The sequence below is a fragment of the Onychostruthus taczanowskii genome, unplaced genomic scaffold (assembly GCF_017590055.1).
Source record: "Onychostruthus taczanowskii isolate IOZ18803 unplaced genomic scaffold, ASM1759005v1 scaffold12, whole genome shotgun sequence".
Taxonomy (NCBI): domain Eukaryota; kingdom Metazoa; phylum Chordata; class Aves; order Passeriformes; family Passeridae; genus Onychostruthus; species Onychostruthus taczanowskii.
The window spans coordinates 4579903-4601596 of record NW_024498351.1 but is presented as its reverse complement, the minus strand read 5'-3'; the positions used below and the strand labels follow the sequence as shown (position 1 = coordinate 4601596).

The 21694-nt window shown below is 38.0% G+C and overlaps 2 protein-coding genes across 6 annotated transcripts in view; one reads left to right on the top strand and one right to left on the bottom strand.

Moving 5' to 3' along the window:
• The window catches only part of ARFIP1 (ADP ribosylation factor interacting protein 1), a 40729-nt gene extending 24018 nt beyond the window's left edge, over nucleotides 1–16711 (bottom strand). For 2 of the 5 annotated variants that reach the window (XM_041395741.1, XM_041395743.1), the window contains exons 1-4: nucleotides 16561–16711; nucleotides 12268–12347; nucleotides 8292–8393; nucleotides 152–254 (exon numbers count right to left, since the gene is read on the bottom strand). In XM_041395741.1, the coding sequence (XP_041251675.1) occupies nucleotides 152–254; nucleotides 8292–8393; nucleotides 12268–12345 (283 nt within the window). In that variant the 5' untranslated portion in view covers nucleotides 12346–12347; nucleotides 16561–16711. Of the gene's footprint in view, nucleotides 1–151; nucleotides 255–8291; nucleotides 8394–12267; nucleotides 12376–16560 lie in introns of those variants that run through there. The other 3 variants (XM_041395740.1, XM_041395742.1, XM_041395739.1) reach the window with 3 other exon arrangements.
• A 189-nt stretch (nucleotides 16712–16900) lies between these two features.
• On the top strand, nucleotides 16901–19540 carry TIGD4 (tigger transposable element derived 4). Its single transcript, XM_041395737.1, has one exon. The coding sequence runs from the start codon at nucleotides 16956–16958 to the stop codon at nucleotides 18480–18482; it is 1527 nt and encodes a 508-aa protein (XP_041251671.1). The 5' UTR covers nucleotides 16901–16955; the 3' UTR covers nucleotides 18483–19540.
• Nucleotides 19541–21694: the final 2154 nt, after the last annotated feature.

Genomic DNA, 21694 nt, shown 5'->3' with positions numbered 1-21694 from the left:
AAGAGAAGATAAACTGGTTGTCACTAATGCAAATCTCAAATGTGTCCATTCATCCCACCTGCTCGAAGCAGCTACAGAACATTGTATTTCTGACCATGTAAGAATATGCCTAAAGATTTTAAATTGAGAAATACAAAAAAAAAGCACTTACCTTTATTTGGAAACTGCCCTGCCTCAACAACTCCCTCTTTGGCACCATCAAAGCCATGAGATGTTATTTTGGTTTCAGAAAGTCCAAGTCCAAGTTTCAAGTCCTGCAAAATATATGAATAAAAATGGAAAGTTAAAGACAAAAAAAAAAAAAAAAAAAAAAAAAAAGAAAGTTATTAAAAAAGAATAAAAAATCAGAAAGATGGAGCACAGGATATGCAAAGAGTGTCAAAAGCTAGATGTGTTTGGCCTCCAAAAAAAATAAAAAAAAAAAGAAAAAAAAAAAAAAAAAAAAAAAAAAAAAAAAAAAAAAAGGCAAGTTACTCTAAAGTATTATAACACAGTTTCAGCAGCTCTCAGACAATCAATTTTGCCTTTAGCCTATAAAGTCCCTGCTGGTGTCACTGCTTTCTACTGGTATGCACAAATAAAACATAAATGAATGAGAAACACTGTAAGTATAGCCTGAGTATTTATTCTAGATATTTCTGTTATACTGATGACCAAGAAGAATGCCATGTCTTAGAGAAGCAGTTACCAAAAACATGGCCAGAAGCATCATGTTATGTGGTCTGAAGCTGGTCCAAGCAACCATGTCAGTTTAATAAAGTGTCCAGTTAAAAACTGACAGGGGTGCAGAATGATATAAGATTATCAAGCAGAAAACACCTTATAAACCAAAAACATGGAAGCAACTATCATAACGTTCAAGATTAAAAAAAAATCACTAAGTAAGGAATAGCCTTAAAATTCATCGCATCCTTATTTCTTACAAACAGCACATTAAATCTTTTCAATATTTAACACAGAAGTGACATCCAGAAAGCCGTAATTTAAACAGCTTCCTTCTGAGCACCTATTCTGCATCATAAGTGCTCAGAGCACAAAGCTGCCACTTACTTTTGTTTGCTTTTGAAACTCCTTCATTTAAAATTGCCTGAGAACATCTTCTTTACTTTTGGGGGCTTGATCAATTTCTTTACTTTTGGGGGCTTGATTCTAACCAGCTCTCAAGAAACTGAAGTCTTCACTGAAACCCAGCACAGGCCTAAGAAAACTCCACCAACCACAGCTCACATCCCATCCTACTGCCCATTTCTGCTGTCTTACCTACCTCTACCAAAAACCTTCCCACAGGTTTCCTGGACTAGACTGCCAGTGATCTAATTGAAGTTTAAGTTTCTGGTGTTATGGAATTAGACCTAGTACTTAAAAAAAGTTCAGGTTTTAAAGCAATTAAAACCTATTAATTCATGGAAATAAAAAGTAAGTGAAAAAGTACTATGAAAGTGAAAGCAAAAAGGTAAAATACAGTTACAAAAAAATAAAAGCATCAAGAAATCGGAAAACTGTCAGTGTCTGGAATCAGGTACTATTTTGCATCCCCTCTGCTTCCATACAGAGGTAAAAAAGTGGGAAAGTATAGAGGACCACTAGAGAAAAGCTATACATAACTTTAAGATGTCTGTGTCTAGACACAGGTAGTAACTGTTTATGATCCATGCAATGCCTCTAATTACAAGAAAAAAGAAATAATAACCTTTAAAATCTAATCCATGTTTGACTTATAACTGTAGTCACTCAATTCACAAACCTGAAGCAAGTTAGTGCATAAGAATGATACTGATACTGCCTAGAGGCTCACATTGTCAAGAAGTAGTTTTGGATCACATCCCCCCAGATTTATTTAGATGTCTTCACTTTAGAACAAACCCCTGGGAAGAAGAAAAAAGGAAGAACTACAAACACATGAATTCCAGCAAATTAATTTTTCCACGTGAATTCCAGAAATTTCACCAACATCAAAAACCCAGCATGTTACTGCAAAGAGTAACCAACTGCTACAGCCAAACATTCACTGCAATGAACAGGCTAGGTGATAATAGATCATGCCGTACTCGGGTACCTGAAGCATCATACCAAAAAAAGAAAAAGAAACATCATGAAAAACAAATAGTAGTCACATGCAGAACCTGATCTCCCAAATTAAGCATGTCGGAACTTTAGATACATACTGTTTTCAGTCTTCAAAACTGACTTAACATTGGTGCTTCCATTTAAGTACTTGCAGTTGGTGGTATGCTGGAAAGCCTTTGCTTCCACTTAGCTTAGCTAATAGAGGCCATTCAACTCAAAATGTAGCAAGTCACCAGAAGCTGGAAAAGCAGAGAGACTTGAAAAAGGATAACCAGTTTGCAGAGAAGAGGCACTGATTTCAAAAAAAGGGACACGGCATGAATTATTTTTGTCCTGAAGGCACCCTGGCATGTTGTGTAGTTTTCAGAAATATCTAAACATGAAGCCGAACAACTGTAGACAGCTAACCTGCATAAGCACGTTCGCAATAGGAATCTAAGCAATCATCTGTATTTAAGGTTAAAATGCAGAACATCAGCTTTGTAAAGACAAAAGTTTGTATCTAAACCTAAGCAACTGCACTACCTCCGTACACTCAATGTAATTCTAATCTGAAGTTAAACACAAGCTGAACAAACTACAGAACTAAATAAATCAAAATACTACAATGCATCCATCTCTTAAACAAAAATTTGGTATTTGGAATATGAAAATTTTAAAGATCTACAGCTGTGCATATATATACCAGACTTTTTAACAGGAATCTATATACATATGTATATGTGTACAAACACATTTGTTCAAAGAGATCTATTTTTTTCCCCACTCTCAAAAAGGCAAAGTTCAATTCAAACCCCTTTTTGAACACCTATACACCAGTTCAAATATATCTTTGTGAAAAATGATACTCTTATATAGGAATTTAAAAGAAAACTTTAACATCTGTTCATTTACACATGACCAGAATGGAGGAAAAAGTCGGTGATTATCAAAACAGTACCTTTTCATTGTTTATAAACATGAAAGTTACTGTTCAGGGGAGACACACCGCTGCATGTAAACTAGAAGTTTGAATGTCATTCTTGCAACTGATTGTGCTTGCTTTTCTTTTCTTTAAACAAGTGTAGATAAACAAAAAACAACCAAAAATCTGTAATCATACTGACAAAACATTTATCCCTTCAAAAACTTACAAAGAGGGATCATTTAGAAGCATTGCACAAAACGTCACACTTAAGGGAAGGTATGAGTGTACTTTGTTTGAATGGTAAGAAGGCAACATAAATAGCTTTTGTCTTTGTTCCCACTAAATGTAAGTTTGGCTCTTACAAGAGAGGAAGTGAGGATAGATTCCCCTACTACCAATGATGATCATATTATATAGCTCTTCCAGCTAAGTTTAAGATTTTCCCCTTTCTTTGTAAAGGTAAATTCAAGTCTTTAGAATTGATCAAGATTTATCAATACATGGCAAGCCCAAAAATTTATTAAGGAATCACCATCACCAAAAAACAAACAGATAAATGCTTCATTAATAATTTTCACTTGTATCAGGCTGAAACCATGTTCATGTAACTAGCACCTAGCAGAAGCATCTTAATTTTTTAAGTTCACTGAGACTGAGAACTAGAGGTGTAAAAAAACCACAACTCAGAAGATTCCCAAGTTAAAAGGCTGCATTACCTACTCCATTCTTAGCAAGAAGCAAAAGCATGAAATATAGCAAAACAGAATAAGTGTACTAGCTTAATTAAGTCTAGTCAAGACAGTTCAAACCTATACGCCATAGGTTTGACATATGAACATTTAAGCCACTTGAACCATTTGCTAAAATCCCATTTCAATGACTTCAAATCACTATATTAAACTAAACATATTTTAGTCAGGTTAGCCTTATTTACCTAACTCTATTATACAGACAATAGTTTGATGAACCAGTACAGATTTTTGACATAGCAGTCCTGTTGAGACAGCAGACACAGCAAAGAAGTCATTCAGAATGCACGATCATGAAGGAATGTTGGCTGAATTACAAGACTATTTCCAAAATGATACTTCCCAATCATGCTATCCATAATAACCTAAAATGAAGAGGGGAAAGACAAGAACTGTATTGTTTCTCCAACTGCAGAAACCAACCCAGCCAAAACTTAATTTATAGAAACTTACTTAACTGAGGAGCAACTAAGGAAACAACACTGGATTTATTTCTTAGTTATACCACTCCATTAATAATGCATCACTAAGCATTAACTTCTGCTTAGTACCAACAGGAGGTTTGACAGATAGTTTTACTTGCCTTTAATATCTTGAATTAAGGTATTCTTAAAACCTCACACCAATGGCTAGTTCAACAGTGGAGCAACTAATATCAGACCAATCATATGCTTGCTTGTTTTCAATGGTGGATGACGTTTTAAATAAAACTACTCAAGTTGACTTCAGGAAAAATTTACAACGTATCTATGTGATTGTAAAGTTCACAGTTTAAAGTGTGATTATAAGTCCTGTGGAATAAAAGGTTATGCAGATAGACATAACATTTATCCAGTGAGATACATGGGCTCTGAACTTTTAACTTCTTATCAAAATCACGTGCAAGTAGAGCTCCTCATACACAATCAGATTTTTCTTCTCCTCTTTGCCCCATTACATCACTCAGTTCCTATTCTCCATGAATTAAGCCACTAGATCCTCACAACAGTATAAATTCAACATAAACAAATGGGAGAAGACCTGAATGCTTTAATCTCTGATGAAGTGGCAAATAACAGACTAACACATTTCTTCTATTCTCTATTCACTGCTCTTCAACCAGAAGACCCTTTCTACTACATCCCTTTGAATTACCTAATGTCATACTACAATCCAGTTTTAGTTTCCCTCCCACTCACATAATTAACATGCATATTTTTGGGTTTTCAGACTGTATGAAGAACATTTGACTTTTTTATCTCCTCAAACCAGTTTTCTAGAACTGATACAGTTCTAGAAATACACTTTAAATCAGTTCTACATTAATTAAATGAAAATTTCCCTAAGTAAAAATCTAACTATGTCAGTCAACACAGCAAAACCTAAGAGATTAACTCAGACATTGCAGGCAGAATGTAAGTGACAAGGCTAGCATTTTTTTTCAGACAGCAAAAAACAAGAAAATTGACCTTATCTATTTGTGCAGTCTAGCAACAAAATTACAGAACAAGACCGTGAACACATGCACTCAGATTCATCAGATCCCAGACCTTATTTCATAATTCTAATAAGACAAATTGAAGATTCACAACAAAGTTCATTATATTTTTGGATCCTGAAGTTTATTACTAGTTGTATATGCATGCTTAACTGTGGTTTTGTTCAATAAGAACCATGAGGAGAGGCAGTATCAAAAATTAAATTAAACAAATTCAGGCTCAAACTGAAAAGAATATCATGTAGATTTTGTGCAATACTTTAAACATAACAAATCACTTACAGCTGCTTGAATATATTTACAGGCAAATCAAACTGTTTTCGGAAAAATTTAATTTATTCCTATGCAGCTCTCACACTATATGGCATGTTCCTATATATAGGAATAATAGAATTAATATACTTCCCTCACTCCTTTCTAGTGTCCTCAGCTCCCAGTACCCCCAGTCACATTACAACACCACTATGCTAATCACATCATTCCAACAGCATGGGAGGAAAACTGGGCTCTGGAAATCAGGGATAAGTGAAATAAAACAAGTGAATAATATAAACTAGCCAGACTTTTTGTACATAGGGCTTTCTTATACAAAGTAATAAGAAAAACTTTTGATTAGGAAATGCTGAAGCATTCTGTCTAACAAATAGCCAAACACAAGCGAACAGTTCCATACATCAAGTCCTTAAAGCTCATGTGAGATCCAACAGAGCTTGGGGAGCTAAAAAGCACTATGTCAAGCTTTTCTGTACTGAAAGAACGTTAGATATTCGATCCAGTGATGACTGAAGCTCCAACTTTTTCAGTAAAAGAGTTTCCATTCATCATATGGGCAGGACAAAACTTGTCTGAATTCCACAGGCATGTCTTATTAGAGAATTAGAATGTAGCAGCATATTTCTGACTGAGATTTTACAGTTAGGAAAACACTTAAGTTACCTTTTAAATATTCATTATACCAAGAAGATGCACCAGTTAGTGCTATGTCACATTCCCACAAAAATGGAACTAATATACTTCCTTCTGTAGTGATATTATGACAATCTGTGCTGTCTGATGTTCTGCAAAACTAATGACATCTTTCTTCAAAGAAGGAGCAATCCTGCTTGTCATTTCCAGGTAAATACGTTTGCTCCGCACTGCCTCGCAAAATGAAATATTTCTCATGCTTGAACGCATATTAATACTGCATTTGGGGAAACACAAATGTGCATTTTCATGCCTGGGCAGCTTATGGACAAGGGCTGATGGAAGTACCAAACAGAACATGGCTCTAGAGGAAGGTGCAGTTTTGTAATTAAAGAATTCTAAAGAAAAGGTTGTACAAATACCTCTTCACTCAAAAACATGCAATCAAAGCTGCTCAAGTCTTGGCGGCAAAATAGCTGCAGGAGACTAAAAAATACAGAGCAAGTAGTATTTTGTTCTTTACATCTGAATTGTACAGCATCTAGATGAATATTTTCCTGATCATACAAATAAGGAAGCAGGAAATTAAAATAACTTTGTTCCCCAGCTTCCCAAGAAGATGCAATCAAAACCAGTACACTGAATGCTCTAAACTCTACTGTGGTCACATACTCTTACTGAGCACTGTGGTAGCAGTACAAATTAGAGTGGTCAGGGTTTCTTGCCCCTTCCTTAAGTGACTTCATAAAAACCAGTCCTTGGCTTGTCATTTCCATAAGCTGTAGGAAAAAAGACCCCAAAAATTTTGTGGTGCAATGCATATTGCTTTAGGTTAAAGTAAAAAATTACCTGGCAAGGAAAAAAAGAGAAAGCATGGCATTAAGCATTAGAAATAACAAACATGAAGCAAGATGAATAGAAGCTAAATATTAGAATTTGAGACCAAGAGATTAGTAAACAGACCTAGATGTTAATTCCAAGAAGTTTACTTTCTTTGTTTATAAGAAGCCTTGATTATCACATATTCTGACTTCAGGTCACACATGCAGGTGTGAACTTGTACAAGACAGTTCAAAAAAATGATTGAAGTGCACTTCTTCATTGATCTCAGAATAAGCACTGTGAAAATAATTATAGCAAGTTCAAATATGCTTGCAGAGTACAGGTTTTTCTGCAATTTGACCGAAGATTTGACCCATTTTTGTCCAAGTAGAAGTTTCAAAATATAGTTGACTCCAAGCCAGCAAAACGATTAGCATGCATGAAAAATCTACTCCAAATTTCACATATGGCCATAGACAAAAATCACCTTAAAATTCCAGCTTTACATTTTGCCTGAGCATGGGCCCTAATGCAGTCATCAAGAGTGCAAGTTCCATTTGATGTACATAAGTGTTGCATGCAGAAGAATCACTGTGTAAGGAAAAGGTAACTTAGACAGCAGCCAAGTCACAGCAGCAGCAAGGTCATCAAGCTTCAAATTACTAAGTCTGTTTCCCTGCTTTGAGGTGAACCCAAATTCCTTACCACTTCAAGATGCATTCCCCAGCCTTGTCTCCCTAAATATACATCTTCATAGAAATGTAGTTTTAAATTTATTTCATTAAACACTCTACTAATTTTTACATTATGTCACTGGTAGATCTTAGTTGAACAACAAATCTTATGAAGGTTTCCCCCTCTAATCAGCATTCTAGTAAAACAGAATAAAATGTTGAAATTCTGCTGAACATTTCTTTTAAGAATAGTTCTGCACTGCAAGTCAGTCTGGAACTGTTAAAACTTAAGAGCTTTCCTTAAAACCTAAGCCTCAGCAGACACCAAATAAACGTGGACAAGTCCAAAATCCAAATAAAAGGAGCCCGACCCCAAATTCCACAGGCTGTGCCCTAGCGCCCTCTGCTGGACGCCCGGGCACGAGCAAAACTGCTCGTTCATCGGCACCGAGCGGAGGGAGGGGGAAGAACTCGGCTCCTGCCACTACGAACGCGCCTTTTACACAAAAAAGATCATTGCAACATGCAACCGCGCTGTGTAATGTCAACTCTTACAATAATCTATGAGCCTCAAAGGCGTTTTTTTCAGTAAACCTCCAGAAAACTGCTATGGAGACTGCTATGCATTGAATTGTAACTTCAGCATTTCTGACAATGGTACCATAAGAGACAGCAAAGACAATTCTGACCCTGTTAAAGCTGTGTTCATGAGAATCTTCCAGCTGTCCATTGCTAGTCACAGGAATTTCTGCCGCCGAATTTTTGGGAGATTCTTCAGCCATTGCACTTCCCTGTAAAAAGAAACAGGTTAGTGTCTGTCTTACATTCCCAATCAGTAATCCATATGAAAATATCTGATGTATGGGTTTCATAACAGTTGACTTTATTTCAAGCTCCAACTGGAAATACTCCGACATACTCAGTCTGCATGTTTATTTAATCACATCATTGAATCACAGTAATACTCTAGCACATCTCAGTCAGAAGTAATTTAAAGATCTAAGAGAAAAGGAAAACGAAAATGTAACCCATTGGCATTGTGAGAGTAAAACACAAATGAGGCATGGGCTCAGACAAATGTTTTACATGCATGCTTGAGCCTTAGAGTAGTTTCTGTATCTCAAATTATAATGAGTTTGGCTAAAAAAATTGTACTAGCAATTGATTAAACGATAAATACTAGAGAAGAGCAATATGTTTAATCATGTGTTACAAGAAAAGCAATGATTACAAACTTTAAAACAGTTTCAGCTGCTTCTTATTTTACCATAATATAGTGCCACCTTCTGACCAAACTGTTGGTACGCAACTCTCATGAAATTAACAGCAGCAAACGTGAAGTGAAATGCAGGAGCATCAAAAGAGCTCAGAAGTACCAAGAGAATTCAGGATTCAAAGTCAGTTTCAAATGCAGCTGCATCACGAACAGTAGCAGCAGCTGTGTTTCAAGTACAACCTAAGGCATAGCCTTGAAGAGACATTCCCAGAAGAACTGCACATTATTTACAAGGACCTGAAGAGAGAATGGCAGCCTAACACTCCAAAATTAAGAGGCAGTGAGAATGTCATCCCTTTCAAAAAGCTGCTCCTAACTCTGCAAGGCAGCTTCATCAGTCATCTCGAGTGTAAACAGCAGAAAAATCAACACACAACCGAGGTAGTGTCTGTTCACTTACATAAAAGTTGTCTCAAGTCCTCAAACCAGCCCGTACACTTGCGCTAGACTGGCAAGACAAGGTGTACCATCAACAGGTACTTGAGAATAGGTACCCTTATACCCTTAAAGCTCTTACATCATCAAACTGAACCAGCTCTTTTCAGCCCAAAGGTCAGGAAGAGGCCCAGCCTGGCATCAGGATCTGAAGCACCATCACCTTCTCCAACCACACGTGAAGCTTTACGGAGTATCAATATAACACAAAGATTTTACTGGAACTCACTGAGCACCACTTGCATCATTCTTAACTGGAACATCTTCTGTCACAACCCATTGCTAATATTTCTTCCAATTTCACACATCGCCACTTCATTTACATTTGTGAGCCTGATTTCCTTTATTAGTTTTGAGGCTTCTCAAGACTTTTTCTAACTAGGCACTGTCTGTGGGCTCCAATAAATGTGCTTCTACTGAAGCACACCAAAAGGTCTATGTTTATTTTATGAGTACTTTTAAAACAGTAATTTGTTTAATTTCATAGAATATAGACTATCTCGAGTTTTAAGGGACCCATAAGGATCACCAAGTCCAACTCCCTGCTCCTCACAGAGAGCTGCTATACGACATCATTAGACTAGATGCCCCTTTTACCTGCCACATCACATTTTGATTAGGGAAATCTGTCCAATAGCTCAAGTTTCTTAAGCTTGCTCTAAATCTCATATGTGCTTAATTAAGCTCTAAGACTGCTAGGAACTGCACTTCTACTTGATATGGTCAAGTGAGGTATTTTTCAAACTGCTTGGCCTGTCACAGCTACTTGCACAATACAGAAGCATTAGCATAGGCCATGTTCTGTTCACAGCTACTTTTGTTCTTCTTTCCGCAAATCGCACTGTGACAACACAGTGCAAAGGAAAAGTCCTCTTCTGTCAAGGGGCACTTTGCTAGGGATCACAAACAAAACTGCATCTCTAATTAAAGGAAAAACACCTTGACTTAGGTGCTTCTCAACAAGAATCTAAAATAATTTCACAAATAGTGACATTGATATTTTTTATGCTTTAATTCAGAGACATACATGCTCAAAGCACATGCACACACCTCTAATAAATACATATACTAGGAAACAAAAATTCATCAGCTTCTCTGGACAACTAGAAGCAATTAACCTATTTTTTTGCATTCCTACTTGTGTCAGACCTCTGTATCTAGTTCAGAGAAAGCAAAAAATTACTTGCTAATGTCAGTTCCATGATACATTTGAACTACAACAATTTCCCATTGCTGAAAAGGGGATATTTCACCCTCTACTTTTCAGTCTCTACTGTGAACCACACAGTGCCTCACCTCCCCAACACTCACCTGACTACAGTCACCACACACAACTCACTAGCCTGGCAATAGACCTTTTCACCAGGTTAATTTTCCAACTTCAGTAAATTGAATCAGTTTGCAGTGAAGTCAGACAAGCACCAAAGTCATGAAATGAGCAGCTGAAAAGGGGAAGTGTGATAAACTGCTAGTTTAACTCAGACATAACAAGAAACCATCATCTCCATTTTAGTTAACAGTTTAAGCTTGCACTGCTGACAAGAACCAATCCTTGCCCTTTTCCCCCAACTCTTCCCCCCAGCAGCTTTCACCATCCCTTCACCTCCTTCCTGTGCCAGAACAATGTATTTGATTTGCACAGCAAACAAGATTCCGGAAACACTGCAGATCAAAAGAAGTGACCTGTGCTCAAAGAGAGAATAGGTAATTTTTACACTCCCATCAAGTCTCCAAAGCAGGCAAGCTCCAACACTTGCACCTATGAAACAGAGCAGGCAGTAATGCAGTGAAGACACCACTGAGAATGAAGGACCGCCCACAGCATCAGCCGTGCAGTATCTCAAAATACTTACTCTGACTGTAGGTTACTCCCAAATCCAGCAGCCATTTCTCTTTACCTCTGGATGTGTGTTCCTGTAACTCCACACAACCACAGTAAGGTTGTTGATCTGAGAGAATACTAAACTGCCAAACCACAGCAGCATTTCTGCTGAAACAGGGAGTATGATTGCTGAATCAAGGGTCTCTTTGCCAAGTGTAGCCCACAGCTGACTTAAACTAAGCATACAAAGAAATTGATTCCTCAGAAGGAAATTTATCATATGCATAAACCACCTAAAATAAATCCAAATAAGTTCCTAAATTTTTATTGATGTATTAGACATGAACGACAAGAGTGTTAGAAGAAAACATTGCATTTCAGATGCATGTTTTATTTTGAAAAAATAGAATAGTCCTTGAGTAAAAACCTAGGTTTTCTTTGTACATCTGTGTTTACAAATATCAGATCTGGAAATATGCTAAAGAGAATCACTATTCTGTTTTTACTGAAATTTTAAAAACAATTCACTGTCACTGAAACTACAATAGCAATAAAGTCAGCATTACTTTTTTTCATTTTTACTCTAGAACAGTCAGGAAAATGTTGACTATCTTTCTGAAAGAGCATCCCAAACACACCTGATTAGCTAAATAATACTGGGAACCTTAGGAATTTGTTCATAATTCAAATATGTCAGAGACTTCTCCATAGAGAAGGTGAAAACTGTTTCTGCTCTCAGGGAAAAAAAAGATTCACTCCTCCAGCAGTAGACAGAATACCTTGTTATAGTGAGGCTACACCAAGATTGATGCCTTTGAATACCAACCCTTTCTTCCTGCAATGCTCACACATTTCAGATTCTACCATGCCTAAATGTATTAAACTTACAAAACAAATACGGCAGCACAGCAACAGGCTACTAGCTGAAGTAATCCTTTGCTATGAATTAAGTGGACTGTTCTTAATGGTGTCTCAAAACCAACCCCACCCATTCAAGCTGCTGTGCATGAACTCATATCCCATATCATAGCATGCATGAACTCATGCTGTGCTGTGTACAGCAGAATTTTTGGGAATCTGAAACTTGTTAGGATTGGTTGATTTTACAGTAACATAACTATCACCCAATCACCTCACAGCCAGACTGGATCTCTTCTGCAGATGGATGAGACTCATCAAGTGTTGTGGATTCACTGCTGTGTTCTGACATACCTGAAAACCAAACAGGTTTGGCATGCATTAATTGACGTGAAAGGAGCTGGATGTTGCACCTCACAGAAACCAAAGCAGGCTTTCAGAAAACATTTCTTTTACAAGTTCTGCTAAAGCAAAGTGAAACCTCCTTCTTTTGAGAGTGACCAGGCCTTCAGCTCTCCAAAAATCTAAGAGGGATTAGGAATACAGTCTAGTGTAAGCTTCCACTTCCAAAGCAACCTTTCCCCACAGACAACTAAGCTTGCAACATAAAACCCTGGAAGTCAAACAAGGTTCTTCAGGTGACATATATCCTGCCACTTGCAACAGTACACTGACTGTATCCTACCATTGCAAAGATCACCATTTTGTTAAGGCATAAGATTTATCCAAACATTGCAAGATTACATTAATGCTAAGCCACTGAAACTTATTAAGCTGCTAAATCTGTTGTGTTTACTAGAACAGAATCCCTTTCATTTTAGCCTCAAAAAGATCTCAGCTACAAAAGCAAAGAAAGTTGTTAACACTGAGCCCATGCAAATGAAATCAACTCTGTGAATATAGTGATCATGAAAGATTAATTACATACACAATTTTATCTTAAGTAAGGAAAGTATCTAAATTTGATTCCAAATAGCTGGTAACTACAGATGACACCACAATTCACTCAGCTGTTTGAGAGGAGGAGACAACCAATCATAAAAAATTAATTAATCTGCCAGTATTGCATACAATCACACATGACTTCAATTCATTAAGTCTTGCACCATTTCATACATGTTCAGACACATACCAGATTAAGAAAATTTACAAGAGATTACTATTAGTATTTATATTGTATTTCAAATTCCTGAGCTATAAAACATTCTAACTAAAGCAAATAATTAATAAGGTAAACAGCTCACATAGCAAGGAAAATAAAATAAGGACACAAAGGCTGAGAAACTCAATCACCCAGATCATCTTACACTGGATGACCTATTACTTTATTTTGGAAAACCAAATATGCAAAATAAGATATTTTCTCCAGAAAAATAGTTCATTCAGGGCTACCACTGAATGAAGTTGGATTTTTCTAGGATCAGTATAAAACTCCCTTTGAAGTAATTAAGAAATAAGTTTAATATCCTTATATAGCTTTCTTAATTTTTCAACTTTCTTTTGAACATGGAAGACTGTACAGCAGAGATGCTGTTTGCCCACAGCAAAATGGTCCTGTCCAAACTCTGCTTGTGGCTGAAAACAAGCTCTGTGCTTAACAGCTTATTTCTGAGCAGCTAAAACAATTACATTATAGCATAGCACAATAAGTGTGATTTCCTTGCTCTGCTTGTTAAACAAAAAGCTAAATTCATCTTGTGATAGAGCCCTCCTTAAGACAATCTTTTCTTCAGTTCTACCACATCAGTGCTCCTGGAGTTGTATTTCTTCATCACATACAAGCCTATGTACTATGGTAACACAGTTCTAAACTACTACAGGCAAAACCATTTTTTGATAGATTTAAGAATTTTTGATAGATTTAAGAACCTAGGAGCAAGAACAATCTCACAAATCCATGTAGAAGACACTGCATAAAAGCAAATAATTAATTTTTTAAAACCCAAATGAATTCACCATTTGTGTTAGAACACCCCTCCATGATTAATTTTTGTAGTGTTCTTTTCCTACAAGTAGTGCTAGCAGTTTCAACACAGCTCTGCAGGATCACAGTGATCAACTTTAAAACATGAGAAGGCAAAAAAATGTAGATTAAAGGTGGCTTTCATAAAAAGTTCAACTGCACATTCAAATGTAACTACAGAATTTCCTGATTACTACTTCTACAGCAAAAAAATGGGGATGTAAACATCCAATACTGTATGCAAGGATGAAAACTTTCTACACCTTCACAAAAATTCAGAAATGAAGACACCCATGTGAAATTGTGGTAATCATGACATCTACACACATCTATCATTTAAGGTTCCACTACAGAAATCCATACAGACTTCAGCATCTCTGAGTTCTTGCAGGTGCCAGACAAAGGGCTGATCTTTGCAAGAAGCTGTTCATCCCAGAACAGCATGGATTGTGTTATCCAGGGCTTGGTTTGCTTCTTCACTAAAGCAGCCACAACTTCAGAACACATTAAATGACTGGTGTACCAGGACATTTGCTACCATCTGCTGCAATAGAACAACTCAAAGAGATTCATTCTACTTGGAAAAAACATGCTTGATCCATATTCTGACAAGAACTGAAACCCTGTCCACATCACTCCTGCTCTTCTGGGTTCTCTTTTACCTCACTATACCAATACTGCAAATCCACACCTGGATTTGCAGAATCTACTGCACCACAGTTGAACAGAAAACACAGACTAGACTAAGACTCATTCCCCCCATGGTGAAGCTACCTTAAATGCATATTTGATTACAGCCTCAGTAATTTTAAGTTCTGCTCATCATATATGAAACCACATGATTTTTCAGTCCTGGGGATTTAAATATCACTTCTTCAACTGGCAAAGTAAAAAGCAAAACAAAGCAAGAACTTATGAACAACATAGTAAGCTTCCTCTAGGATGGAGACATAAAGAGACATTTAACCATTTATAATTAATGGTTATAAGAGCATACTTATGTACTTTTCATTAAAAAGGCAAATTCATATTTGCTTATTCATGAAAATATGAGGTAAATGTCATCAACAATAAATTACTTTTGAATAAGAAGTACATTCTTCACATACTTACATCGCTTAGGTAAATGATTGACGGTCTCAGAAATAAGAACCACGGGATTCTCAACAATCAGATCTGCTTTCCTAAGCAAGATGCACTGGTTCCTTCACTTACTTTTCTCCTAAATTAATTGCCAATAAGGCAACAGCAAGATATCTTCTGTCTAAAATGAAGTTTATTACACACTTTTATTGTTACTACTTAACTGCATAAAGAATGTAAATTTTTGTAACACTGCAGAAAATCCCAGTGCTGGTAGAAAAATGACCATTTTAATGACCATTTCAATTTTTAACTAAGAACACTTTCACTAATTCTTGTCAAGATAGAGATCAACCATTAAAAAAAATACTGTAAAGGACTGTACTAAACACTTCCTGCTGCAATCACCCCATAGTTTCCTCTTAATGCTCTTGAATTCCCTGGCTGCTCCACTTGCAAGATATAAGTAAGCTTGGGAGTTAGAAGACATGATGGAGACGAAGACTGGAGAATGGGGCTGCTGCTGCTGACTTTTGCATTCCCCATGCTACATCAACCCGGCCCTAAACAATTTAATGCACTGCTTGTCTCCAGATTAGCTAAGCCATGGGCTCCCATTATGGTTTCAACTTCTACCAAATCAGAAAAAAGCATCTGATCAAGCCACTGCCTCAGCTTCCAGTTTTGCCAATCTCACACTCTTCTGTGTTTCTTATTCCTGACATTTTAACTGTGTGCACATACACACATACATAAAACGATTCAGAAAGTTTTGGAGTTGCACTGATCAAATAACATCCTTCTTCAGCCCTGCAAAAAGAACCCTTCTGTTATCTTCTCTAGAGAATCAACTCTTAGGTAACAGAGCCACCAACTGCAAAGTGATAACTCCTTCCTACCTTTTCCACCAAGCATAGAAAGCACACGTGAGAAACAGAAACTACATCCTGGGCTGGATGTTCAGAATGATCCCCTCCAAAGACTTTCATGCAATTAAAGGCTATTAGTGGGATTTGGTTAAAAATAACCTATATAGAGAGGTACTATAAGAAATACTGGAAGAACTGCCTCTCGTTTGGAAACAGTACCACATGCAACACCTGCTTGTCACACAACACCAAAGCGTTTCCATGCTTTGAGAACAGTAAGCAAAACACAAATTGGCACACTTAAAACAGTAATTGCCAGGGTGTGGAATAACTCCCAGGGGCACAAAATTCACACAGCATCTACAGCTTTCTTCCTCCACCAACACACAGCTTCCCTTTCTCTCTCGTGGAACCCGCCGGCTCCCGAGCAGGGCGCTGCTCTCCCTGTCCTGCCTCCCAGCCCCCCTGGAGCGGCCGGACGAGCCGGGCCGAGCCCGACCCGCTGGGCACCGCCGGTGCCGCGGCGGAGCCCGGGGCAGGGCGGCCGCTCCCGCGGGTGACACGTCGGACAGGACGGAGCGGGAGGCGCGGCCCGGCCCTCCCCGAACCCGGGCCCAGCGGCTGCCCCGGCCCGGCCCGGCCCGTCCCTCACCTGCCGGCGGCGCCGCTGCGGCCCCGGGGGCGTCGTGCTGCGGGGGACGGGAGGGCAGGACGGAAGGAGGGAAGGGGGCACGGAGGAGGCCGGGCGGGGCGGCACCGGCGGCCCCTCTCAAGCTTTATTTTCTTCCTTCCCCGGTGGCAGCAGGAGCCGGAAGCGCCGGGCCGGAAAGGGATGGCGGCGGCGGCGGCGGCCTCTCTAGGCCGTCATGTCTATGGTCGCAGCCATGGCAACCAGCGCCGGCACCGCCCGGGAGGCTGCTCCAGCCCCGCCGGGTGCCGTGCCCGTGAGGTCGGGCCGCCGGCTGGGAAAGCAGCCGGAGCGGCAGGGAAGGAGCCTGGCCGGCTGTGGGCGCGGATGAGCGCGCCTGGGAGACGCTGCTCGGTGCCATGGCAGAGGCTCTGCCCGAACCCACAGTGAGGAGGAAAAAAAGCATAACTATCGAGGAGAAAATCGACATCATAAGCGCTGTGGAGAGCGGCAAGAAAAAGGCGGACATTGCAGCCAAGTATGGCATCAAGAGGAACTCCCTGTCTTCGATTATGAAGAATAAGGAAAAAGTTTTGGAAGCCTTTGAAACTTTGCGGTTTGATCCTAAAAGAAAAAGACTGAGGACTGCGTTTTATGCCGACCTGGAGGAGGCATTGATGAAGTGGTACAGAATTGCACAGTGCTTGAAGGTGCCGGTCAATGGCCCTATGTTGCGCCTCAAGGCGAATGATTTTGCCCAGAAGCTTGGACACAGTGATTTTAAATGCAGCAATGGCTGGCTCGATCGTTTCAAGTCGAGGTACGGTTTAGTTTTCAGAGCTCAGCCTGTAGAAGCAGCTGCTTCTCCTAGAGTGGGTGCTCCAACTCTTTGGTACCAAAATGTGCTTCCTTGTTATTTAAAAGATTATCAGCCAAAAAATGTGTTTTACATGCAGGAGACTGCGTTGTTGTATCAGATGTTACCACATAACACGTTTACATTTAAAGGGAAGACTTTTTCTGTAGGTAAACAAAGCGAAGAGAGCATCACTGTAGTGGTGGGTACAAATATGGATGGCTCTGAGAAACTCCCACTGCTCATTATAGGAAAAAGTAAAAGTCCATGCTCTTTCAAAGATGTGAAGTCGCTGCCAGTGGATTATGAAGCAAATGATAAGGCGTGCATGACTTCAGGAGTCTTTGAACAGTGGGTGCATAAACTCGATCACAGATTTCAAGCACAGCAGCGCCGAGTGGTTATTCTTGTTGATTCTCTCCCAGCTCACACAGAAGTAAAGCACCTGAAGTCTGTCCAATTAGTGTTCTTTCCTCCAGACTCTTCTTCATGTATAGGTATGAAAGAAAGGATTATCAAACGTCTGAAGGTAAAATACAGGTGCTGTTTTATCAAGAGATTTGTTGGCTGTATAGAAAGTAATAAAGAGTTTATGCCCACCCTTCTTGATGCAATTGAGATGCTGTGCCTGTGCTGGAGGGAAGTAACACCAGAGACTATTGCAAAAAGTTACAATGGAGTAACTTTCAAATTAGAAACTGAGACAAATGATAATGACAATGAGGTTGAAAGTGATTGTGATTTGATTGCACATGCACGGGCAGCTGGAGTAGAGTTTCCAGAAGGTTTGTCTTTGGAAGAATATGCAGCTCTAGATGATGGCTTGGTAACTAATGAAGTGCCCACAAATAATGAAAAGATGTGTGCCAAAGAAAGTGCATCAGATAAAGCTGAGACATTTGTTGGTGATGAAGATAAGGATGAAGGTGATCGACTTCAGGGAGCTGAACAGCTTTTACCATCCAAAAATGAGGCTTTGAGTGCTTTAGATACCCTTCGAAAGTTTCTCAGAAGTCAGGACACAGATGATTCTCTTTATGATTCCCTAAGTGACTTAGAGAACTTTATTCAACATGTAGCATGTGAATAAATATTTTAGCAAAGTGGGAAAGCATGTAATTGGAAAAAAAAAAAAGAAATTATATAATCAAAGATATTTTAAAAACAAGCATTGTTGAAATGTTCTCTGGTATGTTTTGCTCAGGTGCCTAGACGAACATAACAAAACTGAAAAAGGGCTATGAATTGAAATTTTCCCCCAAATCAGGAGCAAATAACACGTATTTGAGGTGAAGAGAGGGAGTAAGCTGAACCCTTAAAATGCTAACTGTAATAAATACAGTGGAGGCAAAAGAAATTCTTTGAGCAGTTTGGTGCACTCAGGATAAACTGTTGACCACTTGGAACTCTTTCTTCAAGAAGAGACAAGCACTTCTACACATCAATAATTTCACTGGTGTTTTTGGAATTTTGACAGTGGAGTAGTAAATATTTATCACCTTGGTGCTTTTTGATACATAAACACAAAATTGAATAACACAGAAAATACATGCTTAAATTCTGAGAAGTAAGGCATTTTTAAAAGAAATATTTTTTGCCCTTTATCAGGAATTCTGGCCATCTTTACTCTTGCAGCAGATGATGAACAGCAAAAAGTTACCACAGCTTTGAATGTGTTGTTTTGTTTTCTTAAAACTGCTCATGTGTGGATACACTCGAATGGCATAATCATTCATCCAAGAGTCAAAAGACAAACAAACCTTTACTTGGTCTTTGAAGAGGTCAAAAAGGAAGGTCATTCTCTCCTTTTCAGCATTTTTGATGCACAGATTTGATGTAGGTCTTTCTGTGCAACTCCATGTATTTCTACAGTAAATTTAGAAAAAAAACCCCAGTATCTGGAGTAAAAACCTCTCTGAGCTCTTGTTTTATTTTCAATACTTGGAGGCTTTGCTGTAGGATTCAATGCACTAATGTGGTTTATCACTAAAAATCCCACTAACAGGGGTGCTGTTTGCATGATTGCAGTGTGAAGTTCTGTAAATCACAGTACATTTATTTGTCTTGGAGTATTCATTTCAAACAAGGTAATCATATGAGAGCCAAAACCCACAGTGTATATGACCTTCTGGCTTTTTTCAAAACCTCTTTTAAATCTTTTCTATATCTATAAATTTGGATTTTTTTTCAAAAGTTGGAGATAATAATTTTTCTAATTTAGAGGTCCTTGAGGTAGCCTGCACAATAAAAAATCTGTTATGCTGCCTGTAATTAAACCATGAGAAACAAAATATTTTGCATATGTGGATCTTCAGTTTTAAATAAATAGTTTGGCTATAGCTTTGTTTGCTCGTTTTTTTCTGGTGTAGGACAGTTTATCCATTTTCATTATTGAGAAATCATTTCAGAAAATATATCAGATTGTTGGAAGACAGTGAAAATATTAGGGTTGGTGAGAAAAAGCTTTTGGCTGTAAGAATGTTTTACTAGAACCCCTTCCAAAAAAACCCCGCAAACTTCTGGTTTCTTGTTGTGAAATATATTATGTGAATTTTGTCCAAAGGATATTCTGATTAATTAAGAAATTTCTGTTGAAATCCAAACAAATAAGGTCCTACATGGACATTTATAGAATCTGTGAAAAAGGTACTCCTCTGAATTATCTCTTCTAGGTATTTATTATTTTAAAATACAGATGAAAAATCTTTAAAATTAACAATCTGTGTCACATTCTTCTTGCTTACATACTTTATAACAAGCTTATGAAAAGTACTTTAGATTCTGACTAAGCTTATTTGAAGTTCATCTAATCCCACAGACATCTGTAGATAATTTTCCTATAGTAATCTTTCGATTTAAAAACTATTTCTTTGCAACAGCTTTTCCTGCTAAAGGCAAGTTTAGGGAAAAATTTCTCTTATCCATATAGTAAATGTGTAATTTGTTATGATTTGACTCCATGTGGCCCTCACTGGCCTGGGTTCCAGATAAAGGAACTCTCTGTTTCCTTCTGAGAGAATTCAGGGTGTGAAAGTGTTGGATCTGAGTGAGAAAGACTCATGTATGTAAGCAGCAAATCTTGGTTAAACAAGGGTTCACTCTACAAGAAGTGTAACTTTTCCAAGAAGATGCTTGTAAAATCAGGAGATGGGAAATAACATCGTCAGCTGGAAAGGAAGGAAGTGAATTACTGAGTGTTTTCATACTCCCTCATTAAAGCTACAGGAAGGATTTACTAATTTGGCCTAGACTTTGAAGGTGATTTGTGAAACTTGCTTTAAAAAACATACAGCCTGTCAAAATCCTGTATCTTTGGAGAATTTATGACATTTTCCTAGCCTCCTAGTTCATTCTGAGAAACCAAACTAAAATGCACTCACTGAAACTGGTTCTGTAAGTCAGACACGTTATATTCTAACACTATAGCTTTCAAAGTTATTTAGGAGCCTGAATATTTCTCCTTTCTTGGATTTAGGTCATATTTATAGTGAGTTAAAATGAAATCTATTCTGAAGTTGCTGCTGTTTCAGGTGTTTGTCACGGGGACATGCAGGCTCCCAGACCCAAAATACAAACAGTGGAAAAGGAAGCAGTGTGCTGTGTAAATGTTTGTCAGTTTAGCCTGTGCACACAGTTTGAGCTGGAGATTTCTTTACATTTTTCTGGGTAAACCACCAGGACACTGGCGTTTTACATCTTGAGGTGTTATCTTTTGGAGGGAGAGGAAGAGCACAGCTTTAGATTGCATCATATTTAACATGAAGAACCTTTTCTACAAAAGGCAGGTAACTAAGGCTGTAATTTGCTTTAATACTTTAATATTAGTATGGACAACAATGTGCTTTTTTCCTGTAGCTTTTCTGCTTCGTGCTATGGTTAGAGAGTGATTATATTCTTCAGCATCAAGTCAGTGAAGTTGCTTTCGGTAACCCAAAAGTGACTTCTAGAAGTGGGAACTGAAAATATGAAGTTTTAAAAATATAACTGATGTCTAGACAAGGCCAAAATAGAAAAAAAAATTTGGAAAGTATGTTTGATATAATAAAAACATCCTCAGATTCATTCTTTTGATAAATAATATGTAAAATAAATATGCTCTTCAAAAATGCATGGTTTTTGAAAACTGGTAGAAATATTACACTCTGATTTTTTTTTGTATGTTTGTTACTGTGTGTGCAGTTCTGGATACCTTTCAGGTCTATAAAACTGCATCTTCTGTTAAAACTGTTATTAAAAGGAATATTGTTCTCCTCTAATGGTAAGAGAAAATAACTTTTTGCACCCTTAGGCAAAAATGGAAGA

Bases quoted from the DNA above. Each gene is read 5' to 3' on its own strand.
- TIGD4 (XM_041395737.1), top strand. From the start codon at position 16,956: ATGGCAGAGGCTCTGCCCGAACCCACAGTGAGGAGGAAAAAAAGCATA.